We start from the raw sequence: 19,567 nt of genomic DNA, 5'->3' as shown, positions 1-19,567 counted from the left end.
TGAGTTTTTTACATTATGCAACCATCACTATGAAATTAATCATTAAAAAAAAAAAAAAAAGGTGCCTACACTCACTAGGCTAGAAGGAAAATACAGTATAGCCCAACAATTTCCTAAGTTCCCTCAGCTGTGAGATGCACTTTGGTGTCCCTTACTCCATGTATAGGCACTTTCTGGGAGCTCTACTCTTTCCACACATTCACTGACAAGCTCAGGCTGCTAGCCCATTTTCCTGAGAGAAAAGAATCTGATGTTATCATCACCACTCTCTGGATTACTTGCAGAAAGAATTTCTGCATTTTCTCACCAGGGTAAAACAGCCTTACTCTTTTGTGGAAAATGTTTTAAGCAGAAGTCAATCATCTACTGGAAACCAAAAGAAAGTCTGTGCCATCTCCTACTGCCCCATCAGGTGTCTTCATTAACAAGCACCTATTGTTAAAACAATCACATATGAGGCAGACTGTCACAGAAATCTACTATGACAAATCTTAGTCCCAGTTCAACAGCTGGATGCTACTTAAAATAATCTTAGTGATAATTTAGCTAGGAGACACACTCAGCATTAAGAACCAAACCCAAATGTAAGACATTTTCCCACTAGCCTATTAGAAAACACACAGTATGGGTTAACATTCCTTTACAAATTCTGTAAATCCAAATTAAATTCCTTTAGCTAAAAATTATATTCTTCCTGTCTATATTAAGCTTAAGTACTAAATATCGTTTTTAAATCCGTGATGTTTAAAAGCTTATCTTTCTCACTGAAAGAAGAGCTCAAAGAAGCAAACAGTCGCCCTTCTGGGAACTATTATACAGGAAATTCAATTTTTTTTTTTTTTAAATCTGAGAAACAAAGTATTTCCACAAAAGACACTATTCGTTGACAATATCTAATCCACAATAAATGCAGTAAGTATGATATAATGCTTTAGGTAAAGCTACCCTAAGGCAAAGCTTGAATCTCTTATTCTCTCAAAATACCAAAGAGGGGAGAAACAGAAATTTCTCTCGAAATCAGAAACCCAGAAGTGAGAAAGTCCAGCTACAACTTTAAACCTAGCAATTCCTAGAAGAAACTGGATGATTTTTTAGTAAAGGTTTGGTTGAAAGAAATACTGTTACGCTGGCTTAATAAGGATGGCCAGAGAAAATTTCACTGCCCAACTAAGGGGTCTCATATGAGATTTTTTTTGTCTCAAAAATACTGACAAGTTTGGCCAAAAAAAGCTGTTAAACCTCAAGGTGCTGTAATACTGCAGTGAAAGATACCTGTGTAACGACAGGACAAAAATCTCTGCTACAAACTTGCACTACAATACACATAGCTTGTAAGTAGCTGCAGCAGCTGAGGCTAGAGAACTGGCTGTCTGAAGCTTTTTCCCCCCCGCTTTTTGCAAAATAACTAAATAAATTGCTTCCTTTGTTTTGCTGGAATTTTAAATGTTTCACGTAACAAATGAAAAAGCAGTAACATGCCATGATATGTTGTATTTGGACATTTATATTGACACAAAATTGAAAGAATTTAATCACAGCGCAGATGTATTTCCAATATATTAACTGCAATAAAGTTCTATAATCAAGTATTTAGCACTTATAATACTGATTCTCAGTTAAAAATATCAGGTATCACAGGTTTTGGATAGATTTATATATACACAGTTTCTGCCAAAGAAGGCAAATTATAAAATCTTAATTCAATTATGAAGAAAATAAGCCTAGAATTTAGCTTCATTTAAACCAGCTCAAATATCAGTATAAAAAAGTATCTTAACTAGTATTGACAATGCCTGGTTAAACCAACCATGTAGGCAATGCTGCTTCATTTGTGTTTAATTTTATGCTAAACTAAAATTTACTAGTAGTAGTAGCATCATTTCATAAATTACTTTGGACTTCCACTGAAAATACAGCCATTTTAATCCTTGCATACTTTACCTTTTCAACTTGTGTCCAAAGTCTGAGTAACTTACTCAGATGCATAAAGGCCTGCAGTAGCCACAGAACCCCGTAATTCAGTAGGCACAGAAAACACGCATTTATTGCATATAGGTATCTACAACTTAGGAAAGTTAGACAGCTGAGAAACCAGCAAGCACTAGCAATTTCACAAAGTCTAAGCCTAATTTCTTTTTTGAAAATCTGTTCAAGTTCTAATATGGAGATTTTAATCATGCAAATACAGTATCTTAAACTAACATGATGTTCTTCAACACAAAAAAGCCCATAACAAAAAAATTAAATTAAATAACATCTATTCCATCACATTGGACCTGAATTAAAAAGTTTGGTAATAAATCAGTTAAAACCAAGCACTCTTGTCTATTGAGAGTTCTGGAAGATAACTTAAGTTTTCTAACTAGCTGTTGCTTACCTTACTATGGTGAATAATCCAGGAGTGTTTAGGTAAACTAACTACTCTAAAACCCAGCAAATGAAACCTAGGTCTTACATTATGTAGAGCAGAAAGGTGAAACTTCAATTCAGAGGTAGGTACAAGTTAAGTCTTTGTCTTTCATAACAACCTTTAAGATTTATAGGAACTACAGTGTGTTTGTTTTGGGTTTGGTTTGTTTATTTTTCAGCTGGCTGTGAGATATAACCCTTTTTCAAGTTTCAAAAACCGCAGGCTAAAATAGTATTAGTGTTATGTGCTGCTCTAGAAAAAAAAGATAAATAACCAATACTTGGTCAAATGGGAGACAAGAGTATCTACCACACACCTTCATCAGTGAAGTGATCCCATTCTGTCTTCCTAAGCTAGGAAGCAAAAAAACCTCAAGTTTTCTCATGTACTTAATTTTTCAGTAGTACCCTAAATATTCATTATACTGACACTGTAATAAGAGCACTTACATCAGTACTTTATTGTTTATGTTACCGAGTATTCTCAGAAATGTACATATCACTGTAAGGGGAACATCTGTTAGTCTTTCTGCACTCACCCAACTTGAGGCATAGTGTGAAAAAACATTAATGGACTGTGTCAAATCATGTTTTAAAGATTAAATGGGAATGCTTCTTCTTTTAGTCCAATTATCAAATAGGATAATTTATAACTGTTGAGGAATGTTACTACAGCAAATAAATAAAATCCTTGTTTCAAGCAGAAGGCTCCAAATTTGCTTTAGGATCAAGAATCACTTGGTACTTAGCAAGCTTTCTGCTTTTAGAAGTTATTTTAATTCATGGTAAGACTATTTTGTCACATTTGACACTAAAATGTAAAGCCACTCTGGTAGGCATTGCTTTTTCCAGAGTAAGTCTGCTCTTTTAGCTGAGCAAGAGATGACAGGCAAGTCAATGTAAGTTAGTCTCATTTTCTGTTTATCTGGAAGTAATTCCAGCTGAGTAGAGATCAGTTGTAATAGCAGATCAATTTTTTGTATTTTGAAAAGGTTTGTAGTATCAGCATCCTTTACCAAGCAATACAAGCGCAGGTTACTTGTACACAACAGAAATGTGACTGCTACCAACTTTTGCTGTCAGTGAGTGTTCTGTTAGACTACGTCTGTAATTCTGTATGTGAAAGTTTCTAATGTCTTACTTATGGTACCCCATCACCTCCTCCATCCCCACTTTCAATCAATTCATGTTTCTTCTTCTGCCTTATTGCCAAGCATCGTGCAATGCCCAATGCACCTCCTTTTAAAAACCGTACAAAGTTGTCTCCCACCAGAGGACCTAAAGCAAAGAGGTTAGCTTCTTTAGTGCATTCATAAGTGTATGGATCAATCTCTATAGGATTCCCCTTGCATGTGATGGGCTGATTAGAGTGATGACCTATGCTATGTCCTTGGTCCTTTAGAAAGAAAAGGTTTGGGTGAGAACCTATCAGAACTAAGGCTACAGAAAACTTCAAAATTTTCTTCAGTCCAGAGGCACTCTGAAGAACACATTTCATTTCAGGTTTGAAGGAAAGTACATTGTGTTCAGGGAAACTAGTGTAAGCAGAATGCAGATTAGAGTCCACAGTATGGGACTGAGTACACATCATATGATAGACCTTATGGTATTCAGGGTAAAGCTTTTTAGGTAACTGTTTGAAAATCAGACTTGTATCGGTAACTCTTCTACGAAACACATGGATTACTGGGATGTTGTTGTTGTAGGCACACAGTACTGCATCAGCTGCTGTAAGTCCAGCACCCACAATTAACACAGGGTCTGCCTTCCCACGTAACTTTCCTTTGCTGATAGCAGCTCCAAAGTCAGACATGGAATGAAGCACAAAAGGAAAGTCTTCTCCTTCAACTTGTAGTCGGCCAGGAGAATCAAAGGTTCCTGTGGCAAGAGCCACATTCTCGGCAAAAAGGCAGAAGGGCACATGAGAACCATCTGTTGCTCGCTGATAACCTCTGACTTCCCAGTTTCTCTTAATCAGTGACTTCTGACCATCTTCCATTTCCAAATGAGGTGTTGAAATATTTTCATTTAGTTGACTTCTATCTTCATCATCCTTTCCTCGGTAAAGCCTGGATACCGATGTGATGTAAACGTTGTCTCTGAAATTCTTTTGGAGGCCCATGACTTTAACATAGTGTTTATAATAACAAGCTATTTCCTCTGGCATTACTCGATCACTCTTTATATTTCTGAAAAAAAATTAAATGGTTCCAGTTAACATTTAGACCTTATCGGTAATTTGAGTATCATATGTGACGTATCACATGACAGTCAAATTCAAGAGGACTAAATCTGCTCAGTGTAACTGACACTGAGTTCAGTATCTTTAAATGTATTCAATTTGTTTTATTTGTTCTCTTGATCCCTGATATAAAAGAGAAGCTAACTTTTTTTTTAAATAGTTGTAAATCTTTACAATGTAAAGTGCTATGGTGATTAACAAATTAAGTGTAACAAAACTCTGCAGTATCATGGTAGGTCTGTATGGAAGCGTTTCACAAAGCCAGTTTAGCATCATGACCACCAACAATACAATACTGGCTAAACTTGTACTTGGTGAGAATATATTTACATAGGATATAAGTAATTAAATATCACAGTAATTGTTAAGTGCTAATTTTGAAACCCTAGATTTGACATATTTCTTGAGTCAATTATTCTTCATTATACTTTGCAGGAGACCTCTCCCTTGGGTACAGGTAAGTTCAGTAAATATCAAGTTAAGTAGTTCCATATCAAAGGAATGAACAAAGCAAGTATCACACAGAACCTCAATGCAACTATGTAAATAGGATTATGATGTCCAAGTGTCCGATAAAAAACGTTCTGCAGTGCAATCCTAGTATTACATCTATGTTTTTCTCTTGTTTATTGCATTCTCATTTACAAAAAAAATAAGCTGAAAATGTAATTATTTTGAACCAGTGCACGAATTTTACTGCTTCTTTAGAAGAAAGCTCTAAGAAGGCGGCAAAAGAAACTGCAGCAAACATCAGGATTGCCACTGAATTACACTTAAAAGCATATTTACAGGAAACCGGGCTACTCATTCTCACAGATTAACAAGATAATAGCATATGTACTTTTAAATGTTCAGGTTACTACTCTGAAAATCCTGATGAGATATTTATCGAAGAGGATAATGCAACAGTGTGACACCTGTTAGACTGAAACTTAGGAAACTATTTTACATGACTAGAAGTTTTCATTATCATCAATACTTTTAAATATGTTTGTTTAACTGTAGTATAATAGGTCAGCACTTCTGTTTTTAGTATTGTTGAAAACTATAATATAAACAAATTAGCTTCAGATAATAAGCAGCTTATGGGATTTCAGTTAATAAGGAGGCAAGATTACTGTGGTTATCTAAGAAAGCGATTAAAGAACAAAGGTACAGATTCTTCACTATAAGTGTTGTCCTGAAATGAGTAACAGTCTGCCCTTAAACGCATATGCTCAAGTAATTCTACTACTTCTTTTGCCACACATGGTACAAGAACAACTTCCTTTAATTTTGCTATAACCAAGTCAGGAGACTTAAAATTTTAGAAAAAGCTTATGTAAAGTGTTCTCAGGTTCATCTGCTGACACAGACCTTTATGACCTAACTGTATAACTGAAGTAAAAACAGTGAGCTTGTACAAAACAGTAATTTTTCTTCTCTAAATTTTTTCCACGAAACTTACTACTAGAAAATAACATTGGGAAATACTGAATTATCCTCTTAAAATTAAAATTCATAGACAGCAATATTTCAGATGCTGCAGCTTTGCCTGCAAAAGCAAATACTGAAATACACAACTTCCTGAATTACAAGAAGGCTAGTGTGCGCAGCAACTTAAGTTGCATCCATGTTGAAAGAGGAACTTCCAATACTTCTGTAGATTTTAAATTCCGCCCTCAATCTTCCCTCAACTCTGATTAAAACTGCTTACAGTAATGGTGCTTCTTTGCGAAATGCAGCTAAAAACACACCACTGCGAGTATATGTGCTTTCGATGTACTCAAAGCAATTCCTCTGGCTGACCACTGTCCATTTTTTTCCATCAGAGTACACACAGCAGAATAATTTCCAGTGCCATCAGGCAATTTAATAAACAAAACAAGAAGTCCTCCTGTGAACAATGAAGTTTGAATGTCTTCCAGTTCTTAAAATAATGTTACCTGGATTCTTATAGCAACTAGGTTTCCCAAATACATTAGGCATTATTATTATCTTATTACATATTTATCTTTACCTGCGTTTGCTAGCTGCCCACTCCTTAAAGGTGAGGCCAGGCAATTCCATCCAGTCTCCAAAACTGATTGTTAGCATAGAGCCTTCCATGGACTGTTGAGAAAAAACCAAGATGCATGACCAGATACATTTCAATAGGTACATTTATGTAAAGCACAGTGAAGTTCTTATTGTACTCGTTCAGAGCAATAAAATACCAGAACATAACATACCACCAGGACATTCCATGAAGTGTGATGAACTTGTTACAGTTAGGTACTATTTTAATGAGCAACTACATGATCTAATAAAGCAGAAGGTGAAGAGAGAACAAGTGAAAGGGAACTAAAACCAAGTTATTTAAAAAACAAAACAAGAAGAAAAAAAATGTGAAACCAACAGCATATGAACACATTAAGATTTTGTATAAAAGCACCTGAAAACAATGCAGAGAAGAGAAAAAAGTCATAGAAAATACTCTTCATTATAATTCCTTAAATTTGCACTAGTAAAAAAAACCACGTAAAACAGCAGTCATGGTCACAAATCCCCAGATGAAGGACAACTTTTTCCTTCCTTTCTCATCTCTCCAACATATCTGGGCTTTGGTAATTGTACAGCTGAAACTGCAATTGCCACTAGTACCTAAAACAAACTTAGATAGTAAGAAAAACCCCAAACCACAGAATTATCAATTTACCCTAGAAGTGATATGAAATTTTTACTCACATGCCAAGCCCCACCAGGTGGTCCTCTACCAAGCACTATATGGGGAATGTAATTATGTTGTTCTAGTTTCCAGTGCAAAACTGGCGGGTAGTCATACCCAAAGTCAGCATCAGGATGAAGCAACGTATCAAAAAGCACTGCAACTGGGTTTGAAGAGCGTCCTTCGAGGCCTTCAGACAGGTACTCTAGATCCTAAAGTATGAAGAAAAGCGATACGCTCATGCCACTTTTACAGTTCATCATGCTATTCTGATGTACAGAAGTTGTATTTCAACAGAACACACAATTAGTTCAAGTTGCATTTTAAGTAGAGATAAGTATTTAATGTAGAGATTCAATCAAAACACTTTTCAGAAATAACTGCCATGATTCAGTTCTTCTGTAACTCTGAATAATACATTTCACTCATTTAAAATGACATGTTAATAACATAGTAGTATCGGGGCAGGTCAGTATTTGAAATTCATTGTAGAAAAAGTAATACAGGGACAAATACTCAGAGATCAGAGCAACTTAGTAACATCTATATTTATAGATAGCAGACTGCTTTTAACAAAGAATTGCTAGTATTTCTAGGAGCCCTATTTTGAGAAAGGAAAATTGGAATCTAAAAAAATTAAACTTTAAAGATCAAGTAGAAAAAGCTCATCTGACAGCTCTTAGTTAGTTCCAACACTAACTTTATTATATTTTGAAATAATGGAGGTATTATAAGTATTATTTTTTAAAATAAAAAAACAGTATTTTGAAAAATTAATTAAAACTAGGCTTATTTTACAAAGCAGTTAATGTTGAGAACAATTTCTAGAACTTTGTAGAATGTTCACATTTCAGCATCTATTAACCAGTTGTGTTCTAAAAATTTCATGATGCAACAGCAAATAATTGAAGAGAGAATAGAAATTTGAAGAAAGAATTGGCCATAAAACAATTTTTTGCTCACAAAGACAGGACCGTTTAGCTTCCTAAATTGGGAAAATATCAGGGGGTCAGGGAAAGATGAAGTACATGAAACATCTGTAGTCAAAAGCTTAGGCAACTTAATCTCCTGCCAAAAACGTAAACCTTGAGACTTAAGGTCAACATTATGCAAACAGCACAACACTAAAACAAAAGACAGAAAACCCCAAACCCCAAAGCTAAAGAACCCCTACGTTCCCACTACAAACACATATGCATGTTTGTATTTCAAATAAATTAGTCACACAGGCAATACAGTTAGTGGTAGCATTGTGAGTAAGCCATCAGGAGTATAGTGAGGTGAGTAGAAAACGATGATAACATGGCAAAAAAATGGACAAGCGGGGAGAAAAACAGTGGAGAAGATTTAACTAGTCAAATCAGACAGAAAAACTGGATACAAGGATAACAAATACAGCATCAGCAATTTTGAGTGCAACACAAACACTGAAGGATTCATACTGTGCAGGAAAGAAAAATGGGTTGTATTTAGAGAATATATGCCCCTAATGTTACTAAAAATGAAGTCTTAATGAGAATTGTACTATTTAGGAAGATTTTAACTTGAAGTATGTGTACTGGAAATATGTTAGCAGCATGTGTTCTTTCACGATAGTGACCAAACACCCTAGGACATGAAAGCTGGAATTCCTGCATCAACTACTCATTGACCAAGTGGTGCTTTAGACACTTTTGGCAAGTACTAAGAACACGACAAAGGGCAGATTGTAAAATCAAAAAACACCACAAACAAAAAGCCCTGAAGAACCACAGAAACCACCACATGCCTTAGGATAGATCTAATGGTCATGAGTTGATTCTATTTAAATTAACAGAATAACAAAATAACTTATTAATGCATTAGAAATACAATTAGGTAAGTAGGCTGGTTCTTCATAATTCAATCTGCAGAATTTTTTTGGATAGGCAGTTCTGAAAATACATTGCTTTTCATCTGAAGTGCTCTACATATAATCTGTTACAAGCCACCAAAGAAAGTATATGTTGCTCTTTATTTTACAGGAAAAAAGAGAGGCCAAGAGATAAAGCTAGTTGTTTGAGGCCACAGTTACTGAGCTTTACTGTGGTCTAATTCTTTGTCAGTTGAGAAAATTAAGCCTTTTCTTGTCTATGGCACTACTTATGTAAGTTGCAAAAGCATTTTAAACAGGATCATTAAAGAAAGCCTACTGTTTCACAAGTCAGCTTGCAGCAGGAAAAGAGCTAGACAAGATGGCAACCAAAGCTTACTTGATCAACAATGGAAAGATGACGAGCTTCTTCTAATTTCGTATGTAGAATGGGGTTTGGGTGTATAGCTTCAGGAGATAAATATGGCCTGTATCCAGAGAGCAGGTAAGAAAGACAAATTCCCGAAGGTCCATTGCCTATTAAAGAAAAGTTACTGCTTTAGTAAAAATGTCAATAATTTAAAGTTTGTAAGTCACTAAATAAGTAGCAACAAAATAATACTAAAGTAGTATAATGCGATACTTTCCTGATTCAAAGCAGCTTATAAACTTCACAGTAAAATAAAGCCTACCATAGGAACTTCCTCCAAACAAACTGAACAAAATCTTCTTCAGATAACAAGAAACATATGTATGACGGTTTACATCATGAAACAAAATGCATATAAAGGAGTTTCATAATTTAGTACATCAAATTCACTCTTCTGTGTGAAGATGGTCCAATGGATAATATCTGGTCTGCCTGTCAATCGCAGTGATATCTGAATATCATTGCCATCTTACAACTTCACGTTCCCATTTACACTGGGTACTGCAAAACACAGAATAGAAAGACAATCTAGAGCACATGCTCTTCAGGTCTGCCCATGAAATAAAGGGAAGAAAGAGACAAGCAGAAAGCTGAAGACTGCAAGTCAGATGAGAAGTTAGAGACACAGCACAACAGCAACGTAAAAGCTGAGTGAAGACAGGTACAGTAGATAAGTGGTAGAGTACAAGAAACTCATGTGAGACCACATTCATTGTTCAGCAACAATATCCGTTCAAACATCTTTCTATATCCTTTTTGTAGCATTCTATAATTCAGATATGTCCAGTATTGCAATTTTAATACACTAACTTATTTTCAAAATGTTATTAAAGGTGTGAAATGGATGGGATCAAAACATGAGGTAATTATTTCTATTTATTTGACTGGTATTAAACAAAGTAGGGGACCATATTTATAACATGCAAATACAGAAGTAATGTTCATGCTGCAAAGTCAGATATTGAAAGCTAGGGAAAGCTAAAGTCAGAAAAGTATGTGCTATGATACAGAATTTAAACATGACTACATACTGTTACTTCTATAGCTCCTCTTCCTCATTAACTGAATGAAAAGCACAGTGTTCTCCTAACGAGACACTCTTCAGTATTTTGTCTTTGTTTTCCATCTAGAGTGGCACACATGGTATTTACCACACACTATTCAAATTCTGGGCTGAAACCAAAGTTACTAATTTACTCATGTTTTTATATAGCACTCATTGTTACAATGTTAGCTCTCACCCTTTCAACTCTTGATCTCAAGGGTTCACCCATCGTTTCCTGTTCCCTATCACCTTTGCAGGTTATTTCCATCACCTTTTAACAATCCCACTCTCCAGTGCCTGTCTCTTCTCCCTTTTCTGATTTCCCAGTCCCTAAATCCCCTATCAGTTTGCTGAGACCCTGTTCATTCCCAGTCTCTTCATACATAGGATCTCTTTTTCCTCCTCCACCAAGCTACACTCATCACTCTGGTCCCCAGTGGCAGTATATCCCATACTTTATTACCATGCAATGTGCAAGGACCCATCACAGCCATGGGCTACAAAAAAAAATCATGTAGGCTCACAACAGGTGAGTTCTTCAAAGGCCAAGACTGCTACGTCATAAGAAATCTTCAACAAGCATGTTTCTCTGAAGGCCTAGAACCCGAATAAGTATGTGAGACTGCACAGTGGCTCCTAGCAAACAATCTAGTTTTTGCATCTGAATACGGAGACAAAAATAAAGGCATTAGAGTGCCTGTGTACCGCAACAACCATAAAGCACTGGAAAAAGACTGTCTAGGAAAGCTGTGGATTTCACCATTAGAATCTTCAAGACAGCTAAATCCAAAGTCTGCAATAAAAAGTTTAAATATTGGTGATCCTGCCTATATTATTTCCCAAACCACTTTGATTCCTATTTTGCCGTTTATAAAAAAGACCGTAAGAAATCCTTCAGACAATGAAAACGCTCTTCCTTACTCTCACACTGTTCTACCTTCCCACAAACAGAACAGCATGAGATAGCTGGGTACGCTTCAGTCCAGAAGTTTCAAGCTTAAAACAGAAGCACGCCCCCCTGTCATCCACTTGACCCATGAGATAGATGTGAGAGAGACCTTAGTAATACATTGAAATCATACATAACAAAATCATAGGAAGTTGTGAAAATGCTCTAATCATTCCTATAGTTCACAAGCATTCCTATGACCAAGTAAATTCTTAACCATTTTTAGAATTATATCTTGTGCACAGTAAACAATTTTCTTTCTTTTTGCAAGTGCATAGCTAAGTCTTTTTTCCTACTGGGGTGTACACAAAGCTAGTCCACCATGTAAAGAGAAAAACGTGTGCCATATCCAAGGATGCCATGGTAAAGAATATTCCTACTGGTTCTGACTAAAAAGAACCAAAGGGATAACAAAAGTTGCCAAAACAAAGGCTGGCAAGAGCCAAGGAAATTACTGAGCATGTGACTATGTTAAGGTGAATTACTGTCACTGAGCTCCCTAGCCACTCCCCTGGGACCATCCAGAAAGCCGGTCCAAACCCAGTTCCTATTCTTTGAGCAGACTGAGTCCAAGGGAAAGAAACTCCCTTGTGGATATGCTCTCAAGAACACACAACATGAAGGTTCAGCTGCAAGGTCTGCAATTAGACTTGCTATGATTTTCTCAGAAAATCCCTGGGGGAAAAGAACCAAACCAAAACAACTTTTTGAAATGAGAAATCTCTACCTGAGGAGTTCGCTCTTTATTTACACACAATGCCTCCAATAACAGCTCTGACTGCAACTGAGCGATATTACTATTATACAAACTTTAGATATACAATCAATATAACCCAAAACCCCACGGCCCTGTTCATTTAAGGAGCAGTTAATATTTTGTTTGAATAGCAGCAGAAGCTTCTCCTGATCTCAGTAAACTATAGTACAATCACCTCTACATTATGTGTCTAAATTTAAAGCAAATAATCAACTTCAAACATCACAACCTTGTTATTGGGTTGAAAATTTAAAACGCTGTTTTTATGCAATAATGATCAAAACTAGTGCAGAAGATTAAAGCATTTAACACAGAACATCCTCTAGACTTAAGAGCTCCAGCATGAAATTCTTCTATCCCAACTCATTCAAATGGAATGTATCCATTTCTTCCCAACTTCTTGAGGACAGGTACAGCACAGAAGTTACTTAATATTACCAGAGCAGCTTAGTACTCTGCAGAACTGCAGTACAATATGCAGCACAAGTTTAGAATCAAATCTGAAATTGGGCATCATACATGGAAAAAGGGGATGGTGAAATTAAAGAAAAGGGAATATCAGTTTATTGCTACATCATTAAGTTAACTGCTTTCAGATGTGACATTTTTTTCTTTCTGATTATTAAAATAGTGCAATGAGAAGATGGTGGCACTAGGAAGCTAAAAGTATGTTTAACAGGAATCTCACGGAGAAGATTAAACCAAGACAGAGAGTGTGTGTGTGTGTGTGTACGTGTGTGTGTACAGAGGGGATGGCAACTATTTTTGTATTCTTCTACTGCATTATTAAATCATTTCAGATCCCTTTTAAGGCTCTTCAGACACCCAATGAATTAGTGATAATAGACTGCCAATGGAGATCAGCTTGTGAAGCGTCTCATACATATCTGTGAAAAAGCATTTGGGCAACGTATTTGTTTTTCGAGGAGAAATAGTCAAGGCAGCTGTGTTTGGTGTCAGTACATAGAAAGGCGCTCTAGACGAGATAAGTATTGAGCACAGGTATTTGCATAATGCATATCTGCAAAACTAAACAGTGAAAACTGAGTCATTAACCATATGGCAAATCTTATACGAAGGTTGACAAAACGCCAGGAAACTGTTGCTCTTCAACTATGATGCAGAACTCAGCAAGTGATTCACGTCTGTCACATCCACGTAAATCTATTACATGAGCACTATTTTAAGCTATCGTGAAAAGAGCTTTAAGAATAGGCACTGGACAAACACCAAACTTTCAAAGTTGTGGAGATTTACAGAGAGCACATTATGTTGAAAGATCATTCTCCGGAATGTCAGCTTGTTTGCAGGTGCAGTTAAAGCTGTTGGTTTGCTGTGGTCCCAACAGCTTTGGAATAGATTATGGAAAACCTCCTTTACTCCAGATCTTTTCTTTATCCCCTCATCAAGTCATGGCAGTAAGGAGCTGGTGACCAGCTGTTACTGAAAAACCTTGGCCCAGTACAAATCATCCTGGCACTCTCAATTAAGCTGTGTACCTAAGGAGCCTGCTCCCTCTACTATCTTGTCTTCGGCAAGATTTTAAAGCCCAAGTCTTTAACTATTAATTGACTAAAATTTGTTGTTTTAAACTGGTTGAATTGACTTGGATTCATTTTGGAAAAGATGGGACAATATTCAGATGTTAGTGATAGATGCAACAAATGCAAATTAATGAGGTTAGCAACTAACCAACATAGAGCACACATTTTACATTATGCTTTTCACTGTCCCATCTGACTCCACAAATTTCTACTGGTGCACCATCAACAGCATCCATACAACCTGAAGTACACATATCACGTTAATCAAACCCTATGTGTTCAACACTAGAATCAAAACAGTTCTTCCGTTAAGACTCATGTATCTGCTGCCAAATAGCGCAGCTCATTTTGTCAAAGCACAATTTGAATTCAAATATACTCCAATGGCAAGGGCCTTAACGTAATTTTACGGTACTGTTGTTAATCATAACAACGGTATTACTCTAATAAACATCTTCACTGTCAGGATGCTAAGCATCAGTTACTTAATGATAAGTGACTTCATGCAGCAGGTCTACAAAGGCAATGGCAGTGACAGAGAATCTTTAAAAAGTGAAAAAAAACTCACCTATTATTACTACAGGCAGAGTAAGGAGGGAGTCCCCAGGCAGAACAGTTTCTTCAATTAAAGGCATTCTTTTAATCTTCCTCCCAAGGCTGTCACCAAAATACTGGACGAATGAATTCAAAAGCTGTCCTTCGGTTTCAGGGCCACTGTAACTTCTAATTCAGAAGGACAGATGGGAGAAAACAAAAATGAAACAGTTGAACTGTTGTCAGAACAGTCTCTTCAAAAATAAAGTTGTTTTTGATGCTTTACTTTAAGAGCTATGGAGCTGGCAAAGCCCAGACCAAAACAGATACGCTTCATCCAAACTACAAAATGTTACTCTTGAGCACAGCTTTTCCACAGAAGATTTTTTAAAAGTCCACTTTCTCCCAGAAAGTCTACAGAAGGATAACAAAAAGGCACAGATGGCTCTGCAGAGCTGCAGATTTTTAATTTCAGTTTATACAAAGCCAAAGTATAACCAACAAGCATTGTTTTAATCCCCCACACAGCAGAACTCATTCCTCATTACCGTTATCAAAAGAGGAGAGATACGCACTGCCTAGCCAATTAACAACATTAAGGCCAGCCAAAGGCTGGAGGAGCAGCTAAGGTACAACAGCAGCCGTTTGCATCCCTTCCTACCTGCTGAGCGGCACAGAGGACTTCGCCTCAACAAATTTCCGTTCCGGTAGAAGTAAGGCTGGTTAAACCTGGCAGTGATGTGAAGATGGAGAAAGGTGTGATATCTGTAAGCCCTAGACACAGCCCATTTTACCACTGTTAAAACTTTTTATAAAAGGAATTGCCATGCAGTCAGGTCAGCTACTGCACAGCAGACTGCTTTCACCCCTAGTCATTTTCCTAGATTTCACAGTTCTCTCCCTGCAACATCCACTTAGGTTCCTCTCATAACTCTTCACCTTCTAAGTGCACTTCTAGACCTGGTTTATAGTGTTTGCTGTTTAATTATTTAGGAGCCCTTTCTGAAGCCTTTACAGGTCATTGAAGAGGCGCACACTATCAGTTTAGCTAGAAAGGCAGGGGCAAATTAAAAAGTCTGTTATTGGCAGTTATTTTATTAAGTCTTCAAAATAAAGACTTAACAACTTTTTAATTAAAAATACCCTGACAACTGATTTAAACATTTTTCTCTTTACAAACAGTTTTAATTATTAACTTAATAAATAAAAGTACTCTTATTTATTTCCTAAGAATCTGCATACCCTAAAGCTATTCTAGTATTTCAGGACTTATTTTCTATCCAGGACCAAAAGCATAAGACACTGATCCAGTTCCCACAGCTTTGAAGAAGCCATGCGCCGCCTCAACTCCCACAACACTAAAGGTTCTGCTACATATTTCAAAAGCCTTTCCTCAGTGCGGAAGTCTGAAGTAAACTAGAGACAGAGCTGTACAGTAATAACAACACTAGCACACACTGTAATACATCTCTCTGATAGTTATTTCCTTGTTAAAAAGGATGGGGAGCTATTCTAAGGTTGTATTTATTTCAGAAAGCAAGTATTTAATATCTGTATTCCCTGCACTACAACAACAAAGTTTGCAAATTATGTGCTAACTGATAACAGCTGTACATTAGCTCTCAGTGATCTTGGAGACCCATAACATACAAGCAGCATGAGTTTGATGAAGAGGAATAGAAGGCAGAGAGAGGGTATCTAATTATCATACTGCTTTTTCCACCTCCGCTTTTAGATAGGCACAGGCGACTACATCATCTTCCAGCCTTTGCTCAAAGTTAAGTAAGGCAATACTGCCTATGCGTTGCCGAAGACAGGCTTAAAGGGAGCATGCATGTTTTACCGTGGTTTGAATATACTTGCTGTGCTAGATGGAAGATAAAAAACAAAAGGAACATTTCAAAACCTCTTTTTATGGGATATACGCACAGTGCTGTAGGCTACAAAAGAATCTTTAACAATAAAAATGTTGCTTCTGTGCAGGTTACACAGCGTATCACAAACTACCCAACTGGTTTAGTGCAGAATCTAATTCTGTGTAGAAACATCTGCATACAACAGTTTCTCAGCTATTGTGGATATGAAGCAGATGAAGGGGTGTTGTCAGGAGCATGTTCTTCCTTTGCAAGAACATCATACCAGAACTCGGGAAGATCTTAAGTTAGGGGTCACCATCTTCCTAACAACACTGAGAGCCACAAAGTAGCAGAAGTTTTCATCTTGGTAAAAACTCACTGTAGACAGCTTTGCAGTGGTGGGGATTTGGCAAAAATTTCTATGGCTTTAGTCCTGCAAAGCCGCAAGCAGGCACAAAGATGAGTCAGTTCCAGAGCTAGCGTTTAGTTCACCTTATGCTGGTCATACCAAATAACCTGGAGAATTACATTCTGTCAAACACCTAGATTCTAAACATGTGCATCATCTTTTTTGCTTTTTAGTGCTTTTCAGTTAATTACTTTTATTTTTAATTGATGTGAAAAACTCATTAAGAGAAAAAACCAGAGCACATACATAAACGTTTTTCTCCCTTTGAAAAAGAAAATAATAATTCTTTAATAATAACTATCTTAATTTACTGCAAGTTATTAAAATAAGAGGTGCCTTTTTCAGGTAGCAGTTTTGAAAGATGCTAGAATTCCTCGCATACTTTTAGCAAAAATAATACGTAAACTGACTGTAGTGGGCGGTTAACAGAAAACTCATTATATAAAAGGAATTTAAATTCGGTCTCCAGTTGTCACTTCGGGAAGCAGATTTCAGACTGTCAGATTGATGGGGTTTTCTGAGCAACCGAGCGGGGCGATGCCTGTCAGGACCGGGATCCCCGACGGTACAGCGCTACCATCCCCGAAGCGAAACCGAGCATCAGCGGGCACCGGTTTCCTCCCGGCCCAGCCCAGGCTGCGCTTCGGCGCTGCCCAAGGTCACGGCGCGCCCTGCCGGGCGGCCCCGCCAGCCCCTCACCGCCCGCCGGCGCAGCGGGGCCGGGCAGCGCCGCGGCCGCCACGCAGCAGCCCCGCGGAGGCCGCAGCGCCGGGGCGGCGGCCGCGCTCCCCGCCCGCCGGTGTCCGCGTCCTCCCCGGCACCGAGACCCCCTCAGCCCGCTTCCCCGGCGGGCCGCGGAGGGGGCGGCCGGCAGCCGCCCTGACCCCCCGCCCGCCCTTCCCCGCCGCCTTACCTGAAGTGACCGGCCAAGGAGCAGCGGCAGCACCACACGGGCATGGGGAGCGCCGGCGGGCTCAGGGCGCCGGCGGGGCCCAGCGATGAGGCTGCGGGGGGACGCCGCGCCGCGGCTCCCGCTCCTCCTCCTCCTCCTCCTGCCGCCGCCGCTGCCGCCACACTGGGGCCCGCGCGGCGCCGTCCCTCCTCCGCGCTCACATGCGGCAGCGGGTCACACGCGGGAGGAGGAGCCGCCGCCAGCACCGGGCGGGCGGGAGGGAGGGAGGGAGGGAGGGAGAGACGAGGGACGGGAGGGGAGGGCGCGGATCCCTCCTCCCAGAGTCGCCGCGTCCCCCTGCGCCGAGGTGGGGGGCAGCGCCGCGCCCGCTGCCCGCAGGAGGATGCGGGCTACGCCGCCTCCTCCCAGGGAAGGCGGGCGGGGAGCCCCGGCCTGGCACCGGCGCGGGGGAAGGATGAGTGAGGAGGCAGCGCAGCGACGGGGAGACACCTCCGCGGGCCCGGGCCGGGGGGGGCGGCGGCAGGAGGGGCCGCCGCGGGCCCCCGCGCACAACCACGCCCGAGGAAGGCGGGGGCTGCTCCCCGCCACGGGCCCTTGGGCCGCCCCGGGGCCGCCCCGCACAGGCCGCGCCCCTGCCCGCCGCCGGCGGAGGCACACCTGCGGCCTCGCCTCGGCGAGCGGGCGGGCTCCGGTCACCGAGGGGCACTGCGCCAGGCTGCGGTGCCGGCGGCGATGGCGGTAACACCCCAGCCTTCCACCTGGGCCCGAGCCCCGCTGCGCCCTGCCAGGGTGGGCGTGCGAAATGCGCCTGAGGAAATGAACTGAAATGAAACGAGATTAAAAGTTTCGAGGCATCGTTTGACTGATGGCCACCTATTTCGGAACAATACGTCATACGTGTTCTGTTAGCTACTTGAAATTGTGTCTTATCATAAAGATTTTGCTTGTTTGGGAGAAGCCATGTCTTACCTAGTCCTTCCTTGGTCACGGCGCGGCTCAGGCTGGCAGGATCTCTGGAGGTCATCTGGTCCAGCCCCTGCTCAAGCAAGGCTGGCCAGCAGCGTGGCCAGATGGGGTTTGGCTGTCTCCAGGGATGGAGACTTCATGACCACCCTGGGCAGCCTGCTCACGTTTCACCACCCTCACAATGAAAATGTGTTTCCTTATGTTCAAGTGGAATTCCCTCTATTTCAGTTTGTGCCCATTGCCTCTCATCCTGTCCCAGGCAATCACTGTAAAGAGCCTGACTCTGTCTTCTTCGTTCCCTCCCATCAGGTATTTATGCATGTGGATAAGATCCCTCCGACCCTTTTTTCCCCCAGTCTGAACAGTCCCAGCTTTCTCAGGCTCTGCTCATAGTAGTCAGTCTGCTACCTGAGACACCCATACACAGGTTTTCTCTCTCAAAGTCTTACTGAGGAATAAGGGAGAATGCTAGTAAAATCTGTGACCGTTTATTTAGTGAACAATTGCAGCCTTTTGTACAGAGTTAAACTTGACAGTTTGAAATGTATTCTGTGTGAATCTGTTCCATAAGTCCACAATACCAAGATCTTAGAAGTCTGTAGAGTTACTGTGTCTGAAGTGGCTGTTGGTAGCTGACAGTCCTCTAGGACTCTAGACCTCTAGGTTGGTTGTTCAACAGACTGTCATGTCTGTAGGCAGCAAATAATTACTGTTTAATAGCATCAATCTGGTTCACCCTAGAAAGGCTTTATATTTAGTAGATATCTGCTCTATAAAAACTTAAGGCAAAAGAACAGAGGAGCTGAGTTGTACCGCTGAGGAAACACAGAATATTGATACCAAATCTCTATTTAGAAAGGATGAAACACATCCAGTTAAACACATTGTTCTTCAGGTATACCCAGCACTGGGTGTAACATATTTTTAGACCAGAATTAACAACCTGAAGCTGTGTTTAACTTGCTCTATCCACAAAAGTATTGCCTTCAGTTCAGG

At 39.7% G+C, this 19,567-nt stretch overlaps 1 protein-coding gene across 2 annotated transcripts; it reads right to left on the bottom strand.

Moving 5' to 3' along the window:
• Nucleotides 1-1,471: 1,471 nt before the first annotated feature.
• OSGIN2 (oxidative stress induced growth inhibitor family member 2) lies at nucleotides 1,472-17,785 on the bottom strand. Of its 2 annotated transcripts, XM_074884213.1 has the most exons (7): nucleotides 17,606-17,749; nucleotides 15,089-15,156; nucleotides 14,462-14,616; nucleotides 9,569-9,705; nucleotides 7,358-7,549; nucleotides 6,651-6,742; nucleotides 1,472-4,598 (listed from the first exon to the last, which is right to left on the bottom strand). In XM_074884213.1, the coding sequence occupies exons 3-7, from the start codon at nucleotides 14,526-14,528 to the stop codon at nucleotides 3,551-3,553; spliced, it is 1,536 nt and encodes a 511-aa protein (XP_074740314.1). In that variant the 5' UTR covers nucleotides 14,529-14,616; nucleotides 15,089-15,156; nucleotides 17,606-17,749; the 3' UTR covers nucleotides 1,472-3,550. The 2 variants fall into 2 exon arrangements, with proteins under 2 accessions (XP_074740314.1, XP_074740304.1); XM_074884203.1 differs by lacking the exon at nucleotides 15,089-15,156 and having other exon boundaries at nucleotides 17,606-17,785.
• Nucleotides 17,786-19,567: the final 1,782 nt, after the last annotated feature.

The sequence above is a fragment of the Strix uralensis genome, chromosome 1 (genome assembly GCF_047716275.1).
Source record: "Strix uralensis isolate ZFMK-TIS-50842 chromosome 1, bStrUra1, whole genome shotgun sequence".
Lineage (NCBI taxonomy): Eukaryota > Metazoa > Chordata > Aves > Strigiformes > Strigidae > Strix > Strix uralensis.
This window is presented reverse-complemented; position numbering and strand designations above follow the sequence as displayed.

Coding starts and splice junctions, on each gene's coding strand:
- OSGIN2 (XM_074884203.1), bottom strand. CDS start 17,649: ATGCCCGTGTGGTGCTGCCGCTGCTCCTTGGCCGGTCACTTCAG. Junction 14,617..17,605: donor TCCTTGGCCGGTCACTTCAG/GTAAGGCGGCGG, acceptor CTTCTGAATTAG/AAGTTACAGTGGCCCTGAAA. Junction 4,599..6,650: donor TGGGCAGCTAGCAAACGCAG/GTAAAGATAAAT, acceptor ATTTTTTTTCAG/AAATATAAAGAGTGATCGAG.